At 42.2% G+C, this 22,126-nt stretch overlaps 3 protein-coding genes across 11 annotated transcripts in view; 1 reads left to right on the top strand and 2 right to left on the bottom strand.

Moving 5' to 3' along the window:
* Positions 1-12,325, bottom strand: part of TRAPPC13 (trafficking protein particle complex subunit 13) — a 43,681-nt gene extending 31,356 nt beyond the window's left edge. For all 4 annotated transcript variants that reach the window (XM_038401285.2, XM_038401287.2, XM_038401288.2 and 1 more), the window contains exon 1: positions 12,186-12,325. In XM_038401285.2, coding sequence (XP_038257213.1) covers positions 12,186-12,231 — 46 coding nt within the window. In that variant the 5' untranslated portion in view covers positions 12,232-12,325. The remainder of the gene's footprint in view (positions 1-12,185) is intronic.
* SHLD3 (shieldin complex subunit 3) lies at positions 6,373-12,322 on the bottom strand. 3 transcript variants are annotated; one of them, XM_038401294.2, is made up of 2 exons: positions 12,186-12,322; positions 6,373-7,313 (listed from the first exon to the last, which is right to left on the bottom strand). In XM_038401294.2, the coding sequence occupies exon 2, from the start codon at positions 7,173-7,175 to the stop codon at positions 6,429-6,431; it is 747 nt and encodes a 248-aa protein (XP_038257222.1). In that variant the 5' UTR covers positions 7,176-7,313; positions 12,186-12,322; the 3' UTR covers positions 6,373-6,428. The 3 variants fall into 3 exon arrangements, with proteins under 3 accessions (XP_038257222.1, XP_043370140.1, XP_043370141.1); XM_043514205.1 differs by lacking the exon at positions 12,186-12,322 and adding an exon at positions 9,216-9,363; XM_043514206.1 differs by lacking the exon at positions 12,186-12,322 and adding an exon at positions 7,828-9,183.
* Positions 12,326-12,593: 268 nt separating the features above from the next.
* Positions 12,594-22,126, top strand: part of TRIM23 (tripartite motif containing 23) — a 37,200-nt gene continuing 27,667 nt past the window's right edge. The window contains exons 1-2 of one of the 4 annotated variants that reach the window (XM_043514200.1): positions 12,594-12,862; positions 14,235-14,397. In XM_043514200.1, coding sequence (XP_043370135.1) covers positions 12,743-12,862; positions 14,235-14,397 — 283 coding nt within the window. In that variant the 5' untranslated portion in view covers positions 12,594-12,742. Of the gene's footprint in view, positions 13,002-14,234; positions 14,398-14,499; positions 14,532-22,126 lie in introns of those variants that run through there. The other 3 variants (XM_038401281.2, XM_043514201.1, XM_043514202.1) reach the window with 3 other exon arrangements.

Raw genomic sequence — 22,126 nt, 5'->3', positions numbered from 1 at the left:
CTCACTTGTTGGCAGGCACCCATACCCAACCCCACCCTCTGACAGTGATCAATGTCTCCCCCGCAGACACAAACACACACCCAGCCTCTCTCTCCCTGCAGTGATTTGCATCTCTGAGGATGCTCTAGGCATGTTGGAACAGACGCGCTGCCTGGTTTGTCATGGAAGAGGTGCATGTCCTCCTGCAGATTTCTTTTGCATTTTTCTGTGTGGGGAACACAGAAATATGCAGGCCATATGAATTCTGCACCCCTGTCAGTGGTAATGATGGCATAAAATGAAGAAGAGTGTGAAAACATCTTATTTCATTCAGCCTGATTTGTGGTCTTGAGTAAATATCAGCAATAAATGAGAATTTAAGGTATATTCCATAAGGTCTGCATCAAGAGGGACTGGATGCCTCCTTACCCAAGTGCAGAAACAACAACAAATATTACACCCTTCATTTTCCTTATTGCTCTGCTGACAACTGTCAACATTCCACTGAAATCAGCACAATATTAGGCAAACAGCAAAAACAGCAGCATAGTAAGTGTAACAAGTGGAACATTTAGTAGCTGGCAAACAGTTACTGTAACCTATGTAAAAAAGTTGGTGGGACACTGGAGCACTGCACTGAACAACATGCCCTTTCACACCTTAAGACAAATACAGGATCCAAATGAAGGTAAGTTCATCTGGGAAGAGGAGCAATTGGATTAGTAATCGCTCCTTCCACAAGCACTGCAGCAGTTCCATTAGTTTTTATTTTGTTTAGAAAACCGTTAAACCTCCTATGGAAGTGCAATGACACTGTAGCGATGCCTGTATTTTTTCATTGCGCTCAGCTGAGTAATTTGTTCATGCCATAAAGCTGCAAAGAATATCATCAAGTGAAATCCCAGACACTTTTCCTGCAATATTCATTAAAAGTAATACGATTAACCAGCCCACCAAACTTAACTTTTCCATCAAGCTTCTAAAAACTTTCAGCACTTAGGGCTTGTCTACACTACTAAGTTTTGTTGACAAAACTTATGTTGTCACCCAAAAGTCGACAAAACAAAAATCGTGAAAGGATGTTCACACTTGCTCCCTTTGTCAACAGATCATGTCCACATTGGGGACACCATCATCGACACGGTGAGCAATGCACCATGGATATGTATCCCACAGTGCAGTGTTGTGGGAAGGAAGAGCTAATCACTGCACATCTTGGTATTCTCTCCAATTTCTCCCACAGCCCCCTTAGCTACCGAGAGCAGCACCATGAGCAGCTCTGCCATTCCTCAGCACAGAGAGCTCACAAAACAGTACAGCCGTCTGTCCCCTGCCCCGTGAAGCCGCAGTCTGCCTGCTGCTGTGCTCCTAGTGCCGGGCAGAACAGGAGCTTCCAATGATTTGCTCTTTGTTTGTTCCCCAAACGGAGCAGCCCACAGATACTTCCTGGAGCTTTGAAAGGGGACGAGCGCATGCCTGCAGGGCAGCAGAGACCAAAACACTGAGCAGAGCAATCAGGGCAGGCATTGTGGGATACTGGCGGAAGCCAGTTCTGTCCACAGAACATTCAGCAGCGTCTATACTGGCTCTTTGTCAACAATAAAGGGAGGAGAAAAGACAAAAGTCTCTCATAGGGATGGAGGTTCTTGTCACCAAAACTGGGCATTTTTCACAACAAAAGTCCCATTGTAGTGTGTACACTCTTGCTGTTTTGTCGCCAAAAGGTAGTTTTTGGCAACAAAACTTGCCAGTGTAGACAAGCCCTTAGAAGACTAGATATAGGCCTGTTTGTGATTTTGAAAAAGTAACATAGGGCATCATGTCATTCTTCATGCACAGGCTATGTGTGGATTGCTTTAAGGTTTCTTCCAAATATTATATGGGGACTTTTACTGCACCCATTGGAGATAATGGATTGTTGTCATTGAAGTGACTTGGACAGTATCCCTCCATTGTAACTCTGTGAGAATTCCCCCCCCCAACCCCATCCTGGCCTCTTTACGCCACTTTAACATAAAGGGGTGATAAATTGACCCTGGAAAATACCCCAAGAGCACAGGACCTGCAACAGCACTTTCAGCCTGTAATATAGAACCACTGCAACAGCTCTATGCTTGTCACCCGCACCACATACCCAAAACATATCATGGGAAAGATGGGATGAATCTGGACTGCTGGTGAACTGTGGATATTCTCTGCTTCCCATTGAAGGCCACAGGACTCAAAGTAAGTCAAATTAGTCCTAAGTCTTAGGACTACTCTAATTTCACCGTTGCCCCAACTCTTGTAATTTTATCACAAGTCTCACAATATGTGGCATTTTCCTTAAAACCACAGCTCTTAAGTCATGCAACTATATGAAATTGTCAGCTTTCATTTAAAAAAAGTCTGCCACAATGATGAGACATAAAAGGAGATGAAGAACATGAATTCTAGAAGCTCAAAAACAAAAAGGCCCAAAATGTATTATTTAAAAGAACTTCATGAATTTTAATATATAATCTTAAAACTTTTGGGGGGCCTGATTTATGATTCCTGAATGCTTGAGGTTGGGAATTCAGTAATTCACACTAACGGCCAGGCCCACAGTGTAGAGTAATACACAAGTGGCTTAAAGTCATCTTTCCCCTCCCAATCCCATTTCCTGTAAAGAGTGCATCTGTCATAAATATAAAGGGAAGGGTAAACACCTTTAAAATCCCTCCTGGCCCTTTCACCTGTAAAGGATTAAGAAGCTAGGATAACCTCGCTGGCACTTGACCAAGATGACCAATGAGGAGACAAGATACTTTCAACAGCTAGGGGGTGGGGGGGAAGGGAAGAGAAACAGGCTCTCTCTGTCTGTGTGATGCTTTTGCTGGGAACAGAAAGGAATGGAGTCTTAGAACTTAGTATGTAATCTAGCTAGATATGCATTAGATTCTGTTTTTTTAAATGGCTGAGAAAATAAGCTGTGCTGAATGGAATGTATATTCCTGTTTTTGTGTCTTTTTGTAACTTAAGGTTTTGCCTAGAGGGATTCTCTATGTTTTGAATCCAATTACCCTGTAAGGTATTTACCATCCTGATTTTACAGAGGTGATTCTTTTTACTTCTTCTTCTATTAAAATTCTTCTTTTAAGAACCGGATTGCTTTTTCATTGTTCTTAAGATCTAAGGGTTTGGGTCTGTGTTCACCTATGCAAATTGGTGAGGATTTTTATCAAGCCTTCCCCAGGAAAGGGGGCATATGATTTGGGGAGGAAAGACATTTCCAAGAGGGCTCTTTCCCGGTTATATATCTGTTAGACGCTTGGTGGCAGCAATAAAGTCCAAGGGCAAAAGGTAAAATAGTTTGTACCTTGGGGAAGTTTTAACCTAAGCTGGTAAAAATAAGTTTAGGAGGTTTTCATGCAGGTCCCCACATCTGTACCCTAGAGTTCAGAGTGGGGAAGGAACCTTGACAGCATCTAACACAGTAATGGAGAAATGGGCCAGAATGAAGGCAAGCAAAATACTAAGGAGATTTAAAATACATATGCATTTCAGCTAAGCATTTCTATAACAAATTAAAATAAAGTTCCCGGTTTAAGACTGTAAATCAGTACTAACTGAAATAATACTCTTAATAGACAGTATTGGGTGTTCACAACCCATCGGCAGTTATCCAGAAAACTATAACCACTGAAGAATGTGGACATGTACTAAAAGTCCTAAAATTATTTGATTCTCACAGTAAATTCTTATCAAGAATTTTAAGTCAGAAAATGGATATCAATCACATATAGCTAGATAAAATTAGTTCAATTTTAATTATATGTATAAAGCAGACCCAGATTACAGTGATATAACCTGTCACTGTGAAGTCATAAACCAAACACAAATTAAGGTCCTGATCCTGAAAAAAAATTATGCACGTGTGTGCAACTTTACTTAGTGGGGACTCCTCATGTGAGTGAAGTTACATGCATAAATCTTTGCAGGATCAGAACCTGACTTCAGTGGGACTACTCACTTAAATAAAGGTACTGCCTCTGTAAAGTCTTTGTAGGATCAGGGCCAAAAATTGGATTTTCTTGTTATAGCCCAAGATAAAAGTGTGATAGTCTGAGGTACTTAAGCTTATTCTGCACTGCTCTCTACCATTTCTTTTCTATATAGTATATTAAAAGGAAGAAAATTCTGACTAGACAAGGGCTATTTGTCTCTCTATTACTAATTTTGCTGTTATCAGGAACAGTAAATTAAACTATTTAATTTAGCTGTGCAAGCTTTTAGAATAGATACTTGCATAGAATATCAGGGTTGGAAGGGACCTCAGGAGATCATCTAGTCCAACCTCCTGCTCAGAGCAGGAACAGTCCCCCTATTTTTGCCACAGAACCCTAAATGGCCCCCTCAAGGATTGAACTCACAACCCTGGGTTTAGCAGACCAATGTTCAAACCACTAAGCTATCCCTCCCCCCAAATTAATACACACCCTGGGTTATCCTATGAAACTTCCAATGCAGTTGTACTGAACAGAAATATTAAAAGATTTTAAAAAACCCTCCATATCAATAGAAAAGACTGAACATTCAGGCAAGAGCAAGAGGTACATGTAGAGAATCAGAAGGAAGAAATTATACTACTGGGTCAGACATCTATTCTACCAGTGTCATGGCAAATGGTTACACCTAGTGATTAACTGATTTGTTATAGAAGTAAGAGATTCCGAAAGAACTGCAATGAGATTAAATCAATAGTACTCGCAATGAAACTTAACATTAAAGTGGAGGAAGCAGGACGGAAGCATTAGGCCAAATATAGACACTTATCATCTAAACTGTTAATTTACCAATTAAATCAAAATCACATTCATTTTCAGATTTTTGCTTTGGATAGCAACTCGTGTTTATTTATTGAAAACAAACAAGGTTAGAAACAGAGTTGTTGAACTATGTTTCCCAATGGGTTTTGCAATGTAAAATTACTACTTATACCTCTAAAGTGGGAAACAACATTTGCCAACAGTTAAAAATGATTAAGTTTTAGAACAGTTGGGTCTTCTGAGAAATAAATGGGAATTCTCTTTCTCTGTACTCCAATCCAACAAAATGGCCTTCAGGACATTGTCCCAACATCCTGGGATCCCCATTCATTAACTATTTTTCCCTCATAGCTACCGCCTACTGTAAAAATTTACATCTAGTTAGGATACAGATTCTTCCAAGACAGCTAGCATAACCATAAACTTCCTAGCAGAGGTCCCCAAGAGAAATATGAGCCCATACACTCCTACAGGGTCCCAAGGTACCTGCTCTATAGTTTATAACAGACCCTTTGAAGAGGATGGGAGCATATTCAACATTCATACTGAAGATGGGTCTCTTCTCTCATGTCACTGCAAGCCATGCTGCATTCAAACATCTTAACCTACCAATGCATCCAGTAGGACCAGTATCTTATCAATATGTACAATTTCACAAGCTAGTCAGACTAATTTTCCAAGATGCAGATGGTTTAATAATCCTTAACCTAGCACTTTCTTTTTGTTCACTACTATAAGTATAAGCTACTGACGCTCAAATGCAGGAATGAGATAAAAAAGCAGGGACACAAAAAAAATGTCGGTACAAAAGGCATAAAATAATGGAGGTAAAAATTTATTACTACAATATAAACTTTTTCTCTAATCTTTATCTTTATTATTTGGTATTTCAGAGCAAATAATTCATAATAAGCATGAGGTGACAAGGTTTGTGTGGAATGGAAGTCAATTTACATTTTAAATGTAAACTATTCATTCTAGTGAGTGTTTTTCCTGGAGATAATCAGTATCTTGCTAGGACAAAACCAAAATCCATCATGGTGACAATGATGATTCACTTAAAAAAAAATACATTGTGCTTTTTCTCTCCTCCTAATTTCAACTCAATCAGTACAGGAATGAAGTCCTCTACCTGACAGAAGTAGAGATTTCATTTTCCTAAAACAGCTCATCTGCAAGAGTCACAGGACAACGGACTCTGATTCTATGCATGGAGGGGGGGAACAAACCACAAAGGCTATTCTAATGTTCATAACAACTACAAAATACACAGATATAATTTTGTTTGACCATGAATTATATGTAAACAATCAAACTAATAAAAACTACGAGGAGGCCGGTGGCACCTTAAAGACTAACAGATTTATTTGGGCATAAGCTTTCGTGGCTAAAAAACCCACTTCTTCAGATGCATGAAGAAGTGGGATTTTTAGCCACGAAAGCTTATGCCCAAATAAATCTGTTAGTCTTTAAGGTGCCACCAGCCTCCTCGTAGTTTTTGTGGATAATCAAACGAATGTTAATATAGTTTTCTGATATTGAATTCATCAGTTGTTTTCAAGTCCTTCTGCATATGTTGCATATTTGCAATCTGTTTAAAAAAAAAAACAAAACCTAATATTCCAGACAGTAATATTACTATTTCCTTCGGTTTTAAAGTTACAAACTAAATATTATTCCATATTTATGTACAAGCAAGTTCATTCTCCCAGTAAGATTTAATCTCTCTCTAAGAAGATTGCCAACATATTCACTGTATAATATGTCACAGAAAACCCATATCTGGTCCACACATCTCTGGATTGTAGCATTGCAAGTTGGCAATTCATTGTGTTTGATCATTGTGTTCAGTTTTATCCAAATGTCCTCTAGAGTTTGATTATTACAAATAGATTGCTCAATTGTCCACTTTGCTCTATAAAATGCATGTAGCTTCAGTCTTTCTAAATTACTCTGCAGTTCTCTAGATAAAGGAAGAATTTTTTCTTTAAGTTTAGGACTAGGGACAGAGATACTCCAAGACCTTCTCAATTTTGGTTTTTCATTTGCTGGTTGTACTTCCAGATTGCTTGAATGAATTTGTGCATGCACAGTTTGTGCCTGGATTAAACTTTGACCAGTTTTCAAATTAGACTGAAACTCCAGAAGGTCTACTGTGCAGTCATAATGTTGCCCAATAAAAGGTTCTGAAGCTGCAACAAGCTGTTTCACTTCTTCTGCTTTCTCACCAGAAATAATAGGTGGTTGTCTTTTCGGCTTGAGGGGAAGTTTGTGTGAATCATTTGGAAACCAGGGAACAAATCTTGGTAGTTGCTGAACAGGAAACTCCTTCAGTATTTCTTCCACAAGTTTCTGCAATTTTGTGAGGTCATTCTGAAATGGTCGATAGTGCAAAACTACTTCCATGCTGGTACTGTAGGAATCCAGTTATTCTTAATAAAAGAAACAGTCTCTTGATAAGGATCCTCAACTCTAAAGCGTAATACATCTTATTTACAAGAATCTTTTCTTGCATGTGATGCACAGATCAGAAGAAAACAGGACCTAAAGCAGAAGTATTGTAAAGAATAAGAAACCACCATATTAAGCCATATATTGCTAGAATATTTTTCAGTAAAACAAAATGCTGTAAAGATAAACTAGCAATGTTTATATTTATGTATCAGAATGCTTTATACTTTACCACAGTGATTACTTACAGATATTTAATCATTGCTAGTGTTTTAAAACACCAGATAAGTATATTTTAAACTTTAACAAAAGAAAACATACATAAAACTTATATGATCTGCTCTTCATGGAAAAACCTATGCTGTTCCCCCCAAACAGTATTCTCCTCCCTGTCACCCACCCATTTCTGTGGTCATATGAAATTGAAGTGAAGAAGTTTTGCCCAGTTAAGCATGCCTCAATGGAACCCTCAGATTGTATGCCACTATATTTACCCACAAATTACCATGCATCTATGGCACTGTGTTCTTAACACGCATATCTAATGCTATCCACTAAAAGCACCAGGATTTCATTTAAAACATGAACAGTCATACAATAAAATTACCACCAGCTTGACGTTAAAACCTATTATATCCTCTCAAATTATCAGTCCAGGAAAAAAAAAAAAAAAGAGAGGGGAGATGGGGGGCAAACAGAACAAAGAAAATACTAATTTTAAATACAAATCCAAAACAATATCTTCCTTCTACTCCCATGAAGGAAACTGAATAATATACTGCAGATTATAATTACTGATATGAAAAAAATACTCCCTGAAATAGGACTAACAATTACACATAATTAAAAGTAGAAGATTAGCCAAGAAGCTGTTCTGGACTCCAAGTATGCCAGACAATATATAATAAAGATTTTCTTATTTCAATTCCATAGCATAACTAGATATCAATCAGTCTTAGCTCCAAACTTCAGAGCTACACATCACAGCCATGCTATTATATGAAAACTTTAAATAGGATACTCCTTCATTTCCAAAATTCAAGATTTCTCTCTCTCAGATGAAGGTTAAAATGCCTGTTAAATAATGGGCACAAACAGCATTACTAATTATGGAATAAATTCATAGCATTCTTTACTCTAATTTCTTCCAAATTTTCAATAATCTGTGTGTGTTCTAACAGATACCAACATAGAGAGTAATACAAACACTAGACTCGGATCATTTAGCTACTGCATTACAGTGACTGAATTCTAGGAGTTGAAAGGGACACACATTTATGACAGGTTTGTTTTGAGTTCTCTCTAAGTTCTTTTTTCCTTCTAATTGCAAAGTCTATGGCATTAAAGCTACACTGACTTCTCTGCAGGCCCAAGGATCTACTTACATCTCTTATCAGTCCCCTATACCCCAAACAAGGGTGTATTTAGAAAAGATTTTGCTTTGAATCAGTTGTTACAACAGCAGAACTGCTGATTTCTTTTTTTATTATGGAAAAGCAGCTTGATGTTGTCATTTGAAACCTCAATAACTGCTTTAGACAGCAATAAACTAACACCATTAAAACCAATATACTGTCTTCAGGAGTGTTTTAAAAGTGAGCGTATTAACATGAGGTAGATTCAACTAAGGCCATGTTTTCACTACCACTTAGGAGTGTGAAACAAGTTTCGCCGGCATAAGTGGTAGCATGCACAATGCTAGGTCGGCAGAAGAGCTTCTCCCACTTACATAGCTACACAAGTGATCTTACAGCAGTGCAGTTGCATCGGTACAGCTGTGCCGCTGTAAGCTCGCTAGTATAACCATGGCCTAAAACCCCAATTCTGCAATCACTTATGCAGATGTATAACTTATGTACTTGAGTAGCCCCATTGAGCTCAACTGATTACAGGATTTTGGACTTCATCTTAAGTTGTTCATTATTGCTACTTAATATGAACACAAAAGCACAATGGTAGATAAACAATACCAGAAGCAATATAATTTTTACTGACCGAGAAAAAGGAAAAGCAGATAAAGATTATTTAGTGCTCTTCTCTCTCATTGTTACAGGTCCCAATTCACTACTGGCAAAAATGGTCAGCGCTCCATTGTGGAGTTGTGCTCTCTTGCAAATTGGACTCAAAGAATGTAGAAAACATTAATTTATCAGTTCTGGACTGTGGAGGCAAGGAATCAATTAAGTCTGCAGTTGTCTGTTGATCAAAGAAGAGTTAGAAGACAAAAATATAGTATTCTGTGTACTATAAGCCCAATGAATAGCAAATGCAAGCACTCTGCTGCACATGCTAAAAACTCATCTGCTAACTGCAGGTATTGCAGAACACAGGATTTTCACCCCCATAAGTCAATGGTGTTTATATGATCTGTGACTTCCAGAAGCTTTCTAGCCTTTACCTCTCAAATCCATGCAGAACATTACCACCAAGATAGTCTTCCTTTTCCAGACAAGATCTTCTCTCACCCTCTCTTTCTCCTAACGAAGTTCTAGTTTCTCCACTTCACCTTCAAAGTATTGCACAACTTTTCCATCACCCGTATCTTTATGTTTCTTCCAATCTGTTTGGTCAAGACTGTAAATACCTCAGCCTCCAATTAATAAAACATTCTGTACTCGTATACTTTTTCATTCAAAGAGCTCATAGTACTTACTCCTGAGGGAATCCTTCACCAGAAAATTAAAAATTCCGCGTGCAGAAACACACACACACACACAGCTCTGGATGCGCAGGGGGTCATTGGGGAGTTCTGGGTGCTGGGGGAATGGGGCTTTGCAGGGTGAAGGTCCAGGTGCAGGTGGAGCAGGGGGCTTGTTGGGGTTGTCCAGGTGCAGTGGGATGGGGCTAACTGGAGTGGGGCTTAAGGGGCTTCATGGAGGGTCTGGATTGCACTGTGGTTGGGTGGATAGAGGCACAGCTCCTCGTACAGTGACCCCTCCCTCTGCAGCTGAGGAGCAATGGGGCTAGGAGGTGTGGAGCTTCTTGTAGCTGGGGGAGGTTTCTGGGGGTGGGTCTAAGAGGAAGCCCTGTTCTCCCTCAGCCCCAGCCCAGACGGAACTACCAGCTGAGCCTGGCGCAGGGTAGGAGCCACCAGACAGGGCATCCACAGCCCCCCCACCCAGTGATTTTCCTCTCCGATGGCTGGTCTAGGCACCCAAAACAACGCATCCAGTGGTGCTAGACAAATTTTTATAGTGGGGGTGCTGAAGGCGGAAACCATGTATTTGGGTTGTTATTACTACTTCAAGCCACAAGGTGCACTTGCACCCTCCGCACTGCTAGTTCCACTGTGGACACATCTGTGCTGCTTGTGAGGGGCATGTGACCACTCTTGCAGCTTCCCAGTCACAAAGTCATTTTTCTGCAGGGAAGCAAAGAAATCTGCAGGAGACATGAATTCTGCACCCATGCCGAATTCCCCCAGGAGTATACAGTACTATATAAAGATAGGTGGTTATCTAGATAGATCTCGTATTATGCCTGTATTTTCATACAACTTTGTATCAGATCCTTATATAGAAAACTTTATTGAGCCTCGGTAGACTGTTAAAACATGTCTTTTTGCTAGAAGTAGAATAAGATCTCCCTCCCCCCCCATTTTAATCAATTGCCCTGTTGAATGAAGGAGGTGTGAATGAGTAAGGCGTGGAAGGCAGGCACCTCCAGACAGCTGCAACAGTTGGAGAGGGGATGGAAGCCAGACCCAAGAACAATAAAACTTCTCAAGTGGGCTCACTAAAGAAGAGCAGACATATTGAGGGCCTTGGGGGTTAGAGGCAAGCACCTTCTTCTGAAAACACACTCTTTGAACAGCATTGAGACAACACCCAGAAGGAAGCAGCACAAAGGACCAAGGGTCACAGACACAGATTTTGTATCTGGGATAGATTTGCACAAGAGGGAAGCTGCTATAAATGTGAGGTGTCTTGCAGAGGATCCCGGGTATTGTCTTGTCAACATGGGAGCATCGAACAGGATGGGCAGAAGCCCAGCTCCACCCCTCCCCCATCTAACTCACCTGGCCAGTGAAGTTAAGGGGAGCAACTAGTTGGTAACAGCAACAAGACAGTGTGTGTGAGTGTAATATATATCATATGCATATGATACAGTGTTGATTGATACGTGTATTACCAATAAATACGGCACTTTGCCTTATTCCCCCTGAAAAGATCCTGTGCAGTATTTTAAGTACAACAGTTATTCCTATTTTACAGCTAGAGAGAGTGAAGCTGAGAAGGATAAGGGACTTACTTAAGACTACAGAGAGATTATTTAACAATGCCATAAACAGAACCCACGTCCCCCGATTACATAGTGCCAACGTCTAGCACAAGTTCTGCCCATATCCCATTGAGAAAGGGACCATTGAACCACTTCCTCCCACACTTGCTACCGTACGGTAATATTTCTGTGACAACTACAGCAAGTGCTTCTGTAGACAGGCAACATCAGGACAATATTTATGTATTTTATCTTTAATACACTAAGAGTTTTATTCTTGCTTGAAAGGCGCTAATCACACCAGCCTGCTCTTCATCCCACTCGGTGTAGGGAACCGCAGCTCTACCTGAGCAGCCCAGTCACTGCCCGGGCTAACGGGCGGACGGGTGCTGGTGGGGTGAGGCAGGGGCCTATCTTCTGGGCTCGTCATGCCCAACTCCCGGAACCTAACAGGGCACCCTCACTCCTGACCGACGCCGGCCCACCCCGCACTGGGCCCGGCCTGCTTCCGCGCTCCACCCAGTAGCCCACACTCCCTCCCGTACTGACCCGCCGGGGCCTCTGCCCTGGTGTCTCCCCCTCCCGCGGCGGAGAGACCCGGCCCGAGGCCACCCAGGGCCGAGCCGCATCTCCCGGCACGGCCCTGGAGCGGGCAACGAGGGCAGGGGCCACCCCGCGCCCCAGGCTGGCGAGAAAGGTTGAGGCCCAGGCAGGAGGAGGGACGGTGAGCTCCCGTCTCGGTACCTTTCAGGGCCAGCAGATGCTCCTGCTTCGGCTGATTCACATCCATTGCCTCGGCCTCCCAGCTCTGGGCCTTCGCCGCCTACGGGATCCACCTAGGCCAAGATTCTGCTGATGGCGAAAGGAACAACGATAGAGGTCTGCACGCAGCCTGAACCAAGCTGAGCGGGTTCCAGAGAACCCGGAGGTGCATTTCCCGGCATGCAACGTGCCATTTGGGACGGAGCAGGACCCCGAAGAAACTACTGGCCCCAGCATGCACCGCTCCCCTTGATCCCAGCTGCTCACGGACGATCTGGACGAAGAGGGACCGGGGCGGGTGGGGTTGTCTTCTGGGGACCCGGAGGAATCGCGTTATATGCTGGGATTTGAAGTCTTCGCGGTGGTGACTGAGATGAAGTTAGAGCATTACACGGTGGAACCTGTAGTTTTCGCGAGCCGCTGAGCGTCAATGTGACCCATTGTCTGATGGGAATTGTAGTCTTCATGCGTCCCTTAGGTGTCACTGTGGTCTTTGCGAGGAGACGCATGCGCAGTAGTGATCACGGGGGCCGCCAGGGATGAACCCGTTAGGGTTATTTTTCATTCCTGCGCGGACGCTTCGTGTGGTGACATCACAGTGCAAGGCTGGTAGCGTCAGCGCGTGGCCCGCTACCCTCTCCCTGCTGGCTCATTGGGTTGTTGGTGCGTAGGTGGCTCGTTCCTCCTCCCTTTTCAAAGATGGCGGCCATGGGTGTAAACAAGGCCGGCCCCGGAGCGGGGCTCGATGCCGGTCCCCGGCACAGCGGTAGACGGGGGCCGGCTGGGGCTGCTGTGAAGGTGAGAGGAACTGCACCCGTCCGCCCAAGTGCCCGCTCGGTTCACACAACAGCTCTTGCCAAAGGGTGGCGACGCTGCTTCGGCTAAGGGGTTTCTCCCAACGGCATAAAACAGACCCTGTGCAGCAGCAGCAGCAGCAGCAGTAGCAGTAGCAGTTTACCCTGGCTTTGGGGGCGGCCACTGGTGGGAACATGGAGAAGCCCGCACGAGTGCAGAGGGATGATTTGCTGTGTTGGGCGGCCCCGGGTCCTGTGAGCCGGTGCGAGGTTAGGGGGCAGCCTTTGGAGAGGCGAGTGGGTTCCCAGAGTGGGGTGAGGTGAGGTGTCAGGCCAGTGGCTGGCCCTATGAGTAGGGCCCTACCAAATTCATAGTCCATTTAAAAAAATTTTAATTTCATAGTTTCAGATATTTAAATCTTAAATTTAGCCATGTTGTAACCATGGGAGTCCTGACCCAAAAAGAAGGTGGTGGAACAAGGTTATTATAGGAGGATCATGGTATTGCCACCCTTATTTCTGCATTGCCTTCAGATTTGGATGGTCAAAGAGTGGCAGCTGCTGGCCCAGAACCTAGCTCTGAAAGCAGTGTTGATGCCAGCAGGAGGGGAGAAGTAAAGGTGTCAATACCATACCATGCCACTCTTCTGCATTGCTGCTGGCGGCAGTGCTGTCTTCTGGGCTAGGTGCCTGACCAGCAGCCGCCACTTTCTGACTGCCCAGCTCTACAGGCAACAGAAGTAAGAGTGGCAATACTGCGACCCCCTACAATAGCCAGATTTAATGGGAGAGACCAGATTTCACAGTCCATGATGTGTTTTTCATGGCTGTGAATTTGGTAGGGTCCTACCTATGAGATGGGGAGGTCCTGGGGTGCACTGAATCAGCTGGGCCATGGAGTGGCTCCCCATCAAGAGCCCTCGGCCAGACAGGCAGTTGGCCAGGGCCAGCCTTTGATTCCTTTTACTTGGGGCTCGCAGTAAGTGGGTCCACACTGTGATGGACAGTGCTCATGCTTCAGTTCATTTGCAGAGAGAAAGGGCTGTACAAAAGCAAATCATGACTGGAATCCATGAAGGAAGAACTATCTAATGGGACAATTGCTGGGGTTAAATCGTTTCAGAGTGCAGCTGCACTGTAGATTTCTTTATACAAGAGCTACCAGTGTAACATGGGCCACTTAACTCTTGATGTGTGACTGCTTCTGATCTGTTCAAAATGATCTCTTGATTTATAGGTTCTTGAGTGTGGAGTCTGTGAAGATGTATTTTCTTTGCAAGGTGATAAAGTTCCCAGGCTGCTTTTGTGTGGTCATACCGTCTGCCATGACTGTCTTACTCGGCTTCCTCTCCATGGCAGAGCAGTTCGCTGTCCTTTTGATCGACAAGTTACTGAACTAGGTAAGGATGAAAATTGTGTGCGTCTTCAATTAGATTAGTGTAATTTAAGAATGACAAGAACATGGCTAGTAACTTACCAGAGACTTTCATTTCTGTTAGTAGGCTGGTGAGAACTGTGTCTCAAGAAGGATAAGGTAGTGTTTTTACAAATTTTGTGTGGGAGGGAGTTTATTTTTATACGTAAGGAATAGTAGGGGAGAGAGAGACTAATGGCTGGTAAAACTTGGGAACATTGATGGACTAAAGGGAGTGAAGATGATACAATAAGGTAATAGTTCTGAAACCTTGTCTTTACTCAGAAAAGTGTTTCTATCCTATGTTAGGTTGGCTCCCCCCCATACTTTTAACTTGACCTGTTAACATGAAAACTACAAACTGCTTTGTCTTCACTAGGATTTTACCTCACGTTATTTACCATGGGTTAGCTAACATGGTAATATACTTTTTCCTTGAACATGCACCCTGAGATGTGCTATGTTAACTTAAATGGACTACATGGGCCCACAGAGTCAAAGATGTTATTATGACTCTGTCACTATACAACATTAAATAGTGGCAAAGTTCAGGGTTTGATATACAGAGATTTCAGCTTGATTAATATCTTGGCAAACACGCTATTAAACATTTTTTGTATCTTTTATTAAAGATACAGAAAAAGGAAAAAGAGAGCATTTGAAATAAAAGGTATTAAGTAAGGCTTTAATTTTAACAACATTCCTTTTTTCCTTTAGCTGGTGAGAGCCTTTAGTGGAAAACCCCTCTCTTTTTGACAGTCCCTTAGATGACATTAAAGATGGTAATTGTCCTTTTTTGGGAAAAAGAGAAGGTAGTTGAACTGGGCTGGAATAGCTCCTGTTGAAGTCCAATCCTGTTTCCTAGTGAACAAAACAAGACAAACGTACATAAGAGGGGAGAGAAAAGAAACAGCAAAGATAGAAAATACAGCTTCTGTCTTTGGTGTTGACTTTCACTTGCATCCTTGCTGCTGGAAAAACTCAGGCATGGCAGTTGGTCTTATTAGCCACTCTGAAGACCTGGCAAACTCGTACTGGAATTGGGCTGTTCAGGGCACTACTTTTAGCTGTCTCTTTGGTGACAGGCTTATAGCAGTGTTGCAAAATATACACTTTTGGCCAGCTAAGGCAGACTCTTATTAAACAAAAGGAGAGAAGTTGGAAAGAGAAGAAATAAGATGGGGAAGGAAAAGGACACCCACTGTCTCACATCCAAGATGTTATTCAGGATTGAGCTGGTGGAAGTGGTGGCGTCTGGGTCCTTCCGTCTGGCCCAGTCTGGTGAGGACATCCTTCAGGATCCAGATGACAAAGGCCAAACAGTGTCACGGCACATCCTGGGGTCCCAAGAGATGGTGGGAGTGGCAGCCATGATGGCAAAGCTCACTCCATCCTGTTCTGTTGACTTTCAGCCAGCCACCATTTGCGACTGTCAATTTTACCTCCCAAGTCTCTCTCTTTTGAGGATCCCAAAAAGGGAATGATGGGCAAACTAGCTTGTCCTTTCATTATTTTGTCCAACAGTTAGTTAGGCCTAGTTTTCGACATGCCAATAATAGTTCATTAATTCCCAGTCCTATGCTTCTCTTGTTTAGCAGGTCTGATCTTAGTACAGTGCTTGTTTTATATTAATAAGCCTTTTTGTTTGGACTAATTCAGTCTTAGTGTTTCCCTTTTTCACCTTTTCCCACCAACATTTGTTATAGATTTTTGGAATATTTTGTAAAATTTTATCTGCTTTCCAACAGTTGAGCTCACAGGGTAAATTTTTAGGCTTCGTTATTACAACAGGTGAGAGGGAGACATCATATGAAATACAACAGGTCTGAATGAGAGATAGGAGATAAGATGAGAGAATAATAATAATAAAAGCCAATGTATGACATTTTTAAGAAATAGGGAAGGTTGATGTCAAAAGCCTCTGATGTCAAGAGAGAGAGGGTGGAGCAGAGGTCCTGGGATTTAACCATGGGATCAGCAGTGGGCCTGTCTTATGCCTATAACTTAGATTGACCTAGCTCAGGGCTGCGAAGAATGCGCCCTGTGTAATGTATTCTGGTCGATGTAACCCCCAATGTAAATGCAGCTAGGTGGATGGAAGAATTCTTCTGTCAACCTAGCTATTCCCTCTCAGAGAGGTAGACTCCCTATGATGATTGAAAAACCCCTTCCACCAACATAGGAAATGTCTGCGCTATAGTAGTGCAGTTGTAGCACTGTAGCTATGCCTCTGTAGTGTAACCCTATCCTAAGTCAGTAGTTTTAGTGGAGTGGTGAGGGGTGGAGCTGGAGTCAAATGGGTCAATGATGGGGTTGGAGGAGCAGGAACTTAATGTGGAAGTTGTAAATGGCACACTCAGTCTGGAAGTGAAGTGAAAATGGATGTTAGTGGGAGAGGCAGGTCACAGTGAAGTCAATGTTTAAGATGGGAAAATGAGAGCATGCTTATGGAGAAACCAATCTCTGGAGAAAGTAGCAGGAGACAATGAACATGGTGGCAAGGAAGATCAGGAGGCAGGCTGGCATGGAGCATGTGGAGGAATTGGAGGAGGAGAGCAGATGAAAAGTCTTAGTATTGATGATGGGAGGAGAGAGATCTTATCAGATCTTGCCGATCTTTCCTTTGGGGGACGGGAAAGAAACCTTATGTGGAAAGGGAGGAGATAGCAGGAGTGGGGGATGTTTAAGGAGGGAGTCAAAGGCAAAAAATAGGTGGCTGAGGTTGCGAATATGGGATTCAGTGAAGCGGAACATATAGAACTGCCTGGCTAGGAGGATAGCAGAACTGAAGGAGAAAGTGAATTTATAATAGATGGGACTGTGATAAATATTGCAGCCACATGCACTATCTCTAGGGGAATGTATTGTATTAAATTTATGTATCACTGTGGGCCAGGTATTGTATGTATGATTGTGCTCTACTCTGTGAGGGTGTTTACCACAGCAGCTTTAGGAACTAAAATAGTGGGGGCTATTAAGGTGAATCGTGTAAATATCTCTAGAGACCACTTCTTGGGGAGATTTGCATATACTGGTTCATACTGGGTTTTCGGAGACTGGAAAGATAAAGGGATTTTGGCTTAAGAAGGCAGGCCCTGAGTCAGTACAAGGGCTACTTTCTGACTCGGCAAACAGACAAGAAATTCTATCCAAAGGCTCCAACCTTTGCCAAAGGGTGGGAAAAACTTTGGTCTACCAGGGCCCCATAAGACTGATGAGTGATCTCTAGTAAGGTTTGAACGTGCCCATAGTAGCATCTATTGGTTTTTATGTCTTTTCTGTGACGCTTTTGCCTTAAGAATAAAGGTACTCGCTTAGCAAGAGTTCTATGGTAACTTGTAACTGCTGGCAATACACTGTTTGTAGCTCTCAAAGAGACAGAAGACTGGCTTGCTGTGGAAATCGCATTGTAAGGCCTGTGCAGTTTTCACCCAACGGAGGTGATGGCTGGGCCCCAGAAACCTTAAATGAGTGCCCTCAAGGGACCAGGCAGGGGGAAATACAGGTGCAGTTACCTTGTAACCCTGTGACAGGGATTTCTGCTGTAGATGTTAAGCTGTGCAAGATCAAAAGTGGAAGAAGCATATTTTGGGATTGAGGATGTGAGTGAGGACAGGAGGTTGCCAGGGTAAACCTTGTGAAGGCAGAGAGGGGCAAATGAGCCAAGAGTGGTGAAGAGAGCCAAAGAATGATTCAGTAGAGGAAAGGAGAGTGGGGGGCTAAGAGGAAGAGTGGAGGAGAACTGGTGGATGTTGTTGGACTGGAAGTTGCAGAAGGATTGGGTAGCAGGAGGGAGGGGGCAGTTTGAAAGCACTGAAGGAGACAAGATATTTGTCAAAGTGGGAATCCAGCTACAGAGAGATGGGAGGGAAGTGTTTTCAGATCAGATGAAATGAGTGACTACTTCATTGAGTAGGAGAGTTGATATGGGTTGCAGGTGAAATGAGACTGACTGTGAGGAAACCTGCAGCTAGTGTCCCCTGGGGCACGAACATGGAAATTGCAGCTACTGAATTGTAAGGAAAGGAGGAGGGAGAGCAAGAAATCTAACTCACTGAAAAAAGCAGATAATTGAAGGTGAGGATTGTAGATCACTGCTCAAAGTAGGCCTGAATGACAAGTGGTTAAAACACCCATGGCTGACCTACACTGCATAAGTAGTATTGTGGCCATAGGGTATTCTTGGAAATATGCTAGTATTGGACGAGAGCTAGATTCCATAAAAGTCAGGATTGACCCCCAGCTATATCTGGACACCACTTCTCACATTTTGTGCTCACTGTTGTAAACTGAACATAAGAATGGCCATACTGGGTCAGACCAATGGTCCCCCTAGTTCTGTATCCTGTCTTTTGAGAATGGCCAGTGCAAGATTCTTCAGAGGGAATGAACAAAACAGGATAATTTAAATGATCAGTTCTGTTTCCAGTCCCAGCTTCTGTCAGTCAGAGGTTTAGGAATACCCAGAGCATGGGGTTGTGTCCCTCACCATCTTGGCTAATAGCCATTGATGGACCTATCCTCCCTGAAGTTGTATAACTGGATTCAAAAAAGAATTATATTTTTGGCCTTCACCATGTGTTCTGGCAACAAGTTCCACAAGTTGACTGTGTTCTGTGTGAAGAAGTAAGTACGTTTTAAATCTGCTGCCTGTTAATTTCATTGGGTGACCCTTGGTTCCTGTGTTATGTGAAGAGGTAAATAACTCTTCCTTATTCACTTTCTCCACACCATTCATGATTTTATAGACCTCTATCATATCCCTTCTGAGTCATCTTTTTTCTAACTGAATGAATAGTTCGTCTTTTAAATCTCTCCTTGTATAAAAGCTTTCCATATCCATTATCTTTTTTGTTGTTGTTGCCTTTCGCTTTTACTTTTTCCAATTCTAATATATCTTTTTTTGAGATGGGGCAACCAGAACTGAATGCAGTATTCAAGGTGTGGACATACCATGGATTTATATAGTGGCATGATTTTTCTGTCTTATCTATCCATCCCTTCCCTAATGATTCCTAACATTGTTAGGTTATTTTCATTGCTGCTTGCACACTGATCTGATGCTTTCCGAGAACTATCCATGATTTCATTCCTGAGTGTTAACAGCTAATTTAGACTCCATCATTTTGTATGTATAGTTGGGATTATATTTTCCAAAGTGCACTTTGCACTTATTAACATTGAATTTCACCTGCCATTTTGTTGCCCAATCACTCAGTTTTGTGAGATCCCTTTGTAACTCTTTACTGTCTGCCTTGAACTTATCTAGAATAATTTTGTATTGTCTACAAACTTTTCCACCTCAGTGTTTTCCACCATTTGCAGATCATTATGAATATGCTGAACAGCACTGACTCCAATATATATTCTTGGTGGACCCTGTTGTTTGCCTCTTGCCATTGTGAAAACTGACCATTTATTCCTACCCTTTGTTTATGTCTTTTAATCTGTTACGGATCTATGACGGGACCTTACTTCTTATCCCATGACTGCCTACTTTAAGAGCCTTTGGTGAGGGACCTTATGAAAGGCTTTCTGAAAGTCCAAGTACACTATGTCCACTGGGTCACCCTTGTCCACATGTTTGTTAACCCCTTCAAAAAATTCTAATAGATGATTGAGTCATGATTTTTCTTTACAAAAGCTACGTTGACTCTTCCCTAACACATCGTGTTTGTCTGTCTGATAATTCTGTTCTTTACTATAGTTTCAACCAATTTGCCTGATACTGAAATTGGGCTTCCTGACCTGTAACTGGCAAGATCATGTCTTTTTTTTAAAATTGGCATTATATTAGCTATCTGCCAGTCATCTGCTACAGCAGCTGATTTAGAGCCTCGTTAGGAAGAGCTTTCAACCTTGCCTAAGAGGGAGCTAGGCTCAGCATACAAGCCCCCAAACTCTATGAACTTCAAACAAACAGTCACAGGACAACAAACAAATTTATCCCAAGGATCATGTAGTCACTCTTCCTTTATCTAGAAAACTCCCTGGCAAAAACTTGTATTTACTGCCCTTGTTCACTAAAACTCAGAATTCTTCTAAAATGTGGAAGAACTTCTTTAATAGTTTTTAAAATATTCTTGCAATGTTAAAATCATATAGGTTAAACTTAGCCTCAATACAATTAACCCCACATTTTTTCTACAATAGTCTACATGTTTAGTGAAGTTTCTCTTTTGTACTTTCAAATGGTTGCTATGAATAAATATTTCATTAGCTTGGTTCTGAGATCCATGTTGTCCAATTGGGCATAAGAGGTCACTAACACCAGTCTTAACTACACATACAATTGAACACTCACAGAACAACCTAGGACATAAGCCAGAAAGAGGAGAAAACAAAGCTCTCAGTGTTCTTCTTCACCTTGTATGTCCCAGATGCTGGCTGCACAGAAGGCTGGCTCAGTGTAGAGAGAGGTTGTTTTGTCGGTGAGGGCTCCTCACAGGCAAGCCGATCAGCAGCAAGAAACTTTTGTGTAGCAAAGGAATTCAGAGGTAAGGAAGCTTATGCAAAGGAAAATCCCATGCTTAGCAACTGGCTATTTTGGGACAGAAGGAGGGCCAGGTCCATTATAAAGCCTAGAGTTTTTGTGGTCAGAGGAAGAAGCTTGTCTGTTGCCCGATGTGAGAGTTAGCCAGCCTGTGGGCCAGATAAAACTTGAGTTGTGTGGGGTACTTCTCTTACTGTTTCCCCTCATTGATTACTAGAAATGAAAAGGTCCACCACTTCTATTACCTTTCCCCTATCCATCTCATTTTTGCTGCTTTTGGAGGGGGCTTGCCTATTGAGCTGCTTAAGATTTCCTCTTCCATTTCCTTGACTGAACTTAAGAGTAGAACTTGTCTGCCAGTGAGATTTTTCTGGGATCTGTGGCCCATTCTAAAGTTTTGTTCTATCTGAATGTCAATCAGCCAGTGAGGAACCCAACTCAGTGAGTCCCCCCCTCCATTTACATGACAGTGATTGCTATATATGGTAAGTGGGCTTTCTGCTCTTATAATGAGGTAGTTAGAGGCAGCTGCTTAATGACTAAATGTACTTCACAGGTTCACTATTAGGGAGGAGTATTTTCATAAATGAAGTTTTGTAGCCAGTGAGGCTGTGTAGAGCTGCTTTCTACTGCATGAAGGCCCTTAATTAGTAACAGTGAGTTTTATGCAGATTTTCTTTTCAGTTGGTTGTTGAAACAATGTGGTACCTTGGTATATAAAAGAACCAAAGAAGAGAAGCTAAGCTACTACATGATACCTCAAATATTTATCCAGTTTCTATGGAGAGGTCTCAGGTAGATTCATAAAGTATACATCCATAGATCTGCATGCAAGTTAGACTTCCTTTTATTTTAAAGAATCAGGTTTTTATTTTCTTGTATTGTACTCCTGCTAAAGTTAGCAACAATGGAGCCTGTGCATTTACTGTTTCTGCTAAAAGAAAGTAAATTGGGAACGCAGGTTTAGAAATTCCTGACTACTGCTGAAGTAGCAGATGAAATAATGTGGGATTTGAAAGTATTTATTGATAATGCTATGCGAAAAGTATTTTACTAAATGTATAAGTTAGCTGTTTATAGAATCTCATTACTATCCTCGGGAGCTTCTGTGCCAAAAAATTCAAAATTCTGCACCAAAAAATTCACATTTTTGGAAAATTCTGCATATTTTATTTGTGAAAATAATGCAATATAATCACACTAGTTTCAATTGTTTGGGTAA

Source organism: Dermochelys coriacea, chromosome 5 (genome assembly GCF_009764565.3).
Source record: "Dermochelys coriacea isolate rDerCor1 chromosome 5, rDerCor1.pri.v4, whole genome shotgun sequence".
NCBI lineage: Eukaryota > Metazoa > Chordata > Testudines > Dermochelyidae > Dermochelys > Dermochelys coriacea.
Note: the sequence above shows the minus strand (reverse complement) of the source record. Positions and strands in the feature narration are given on the sequence as shown.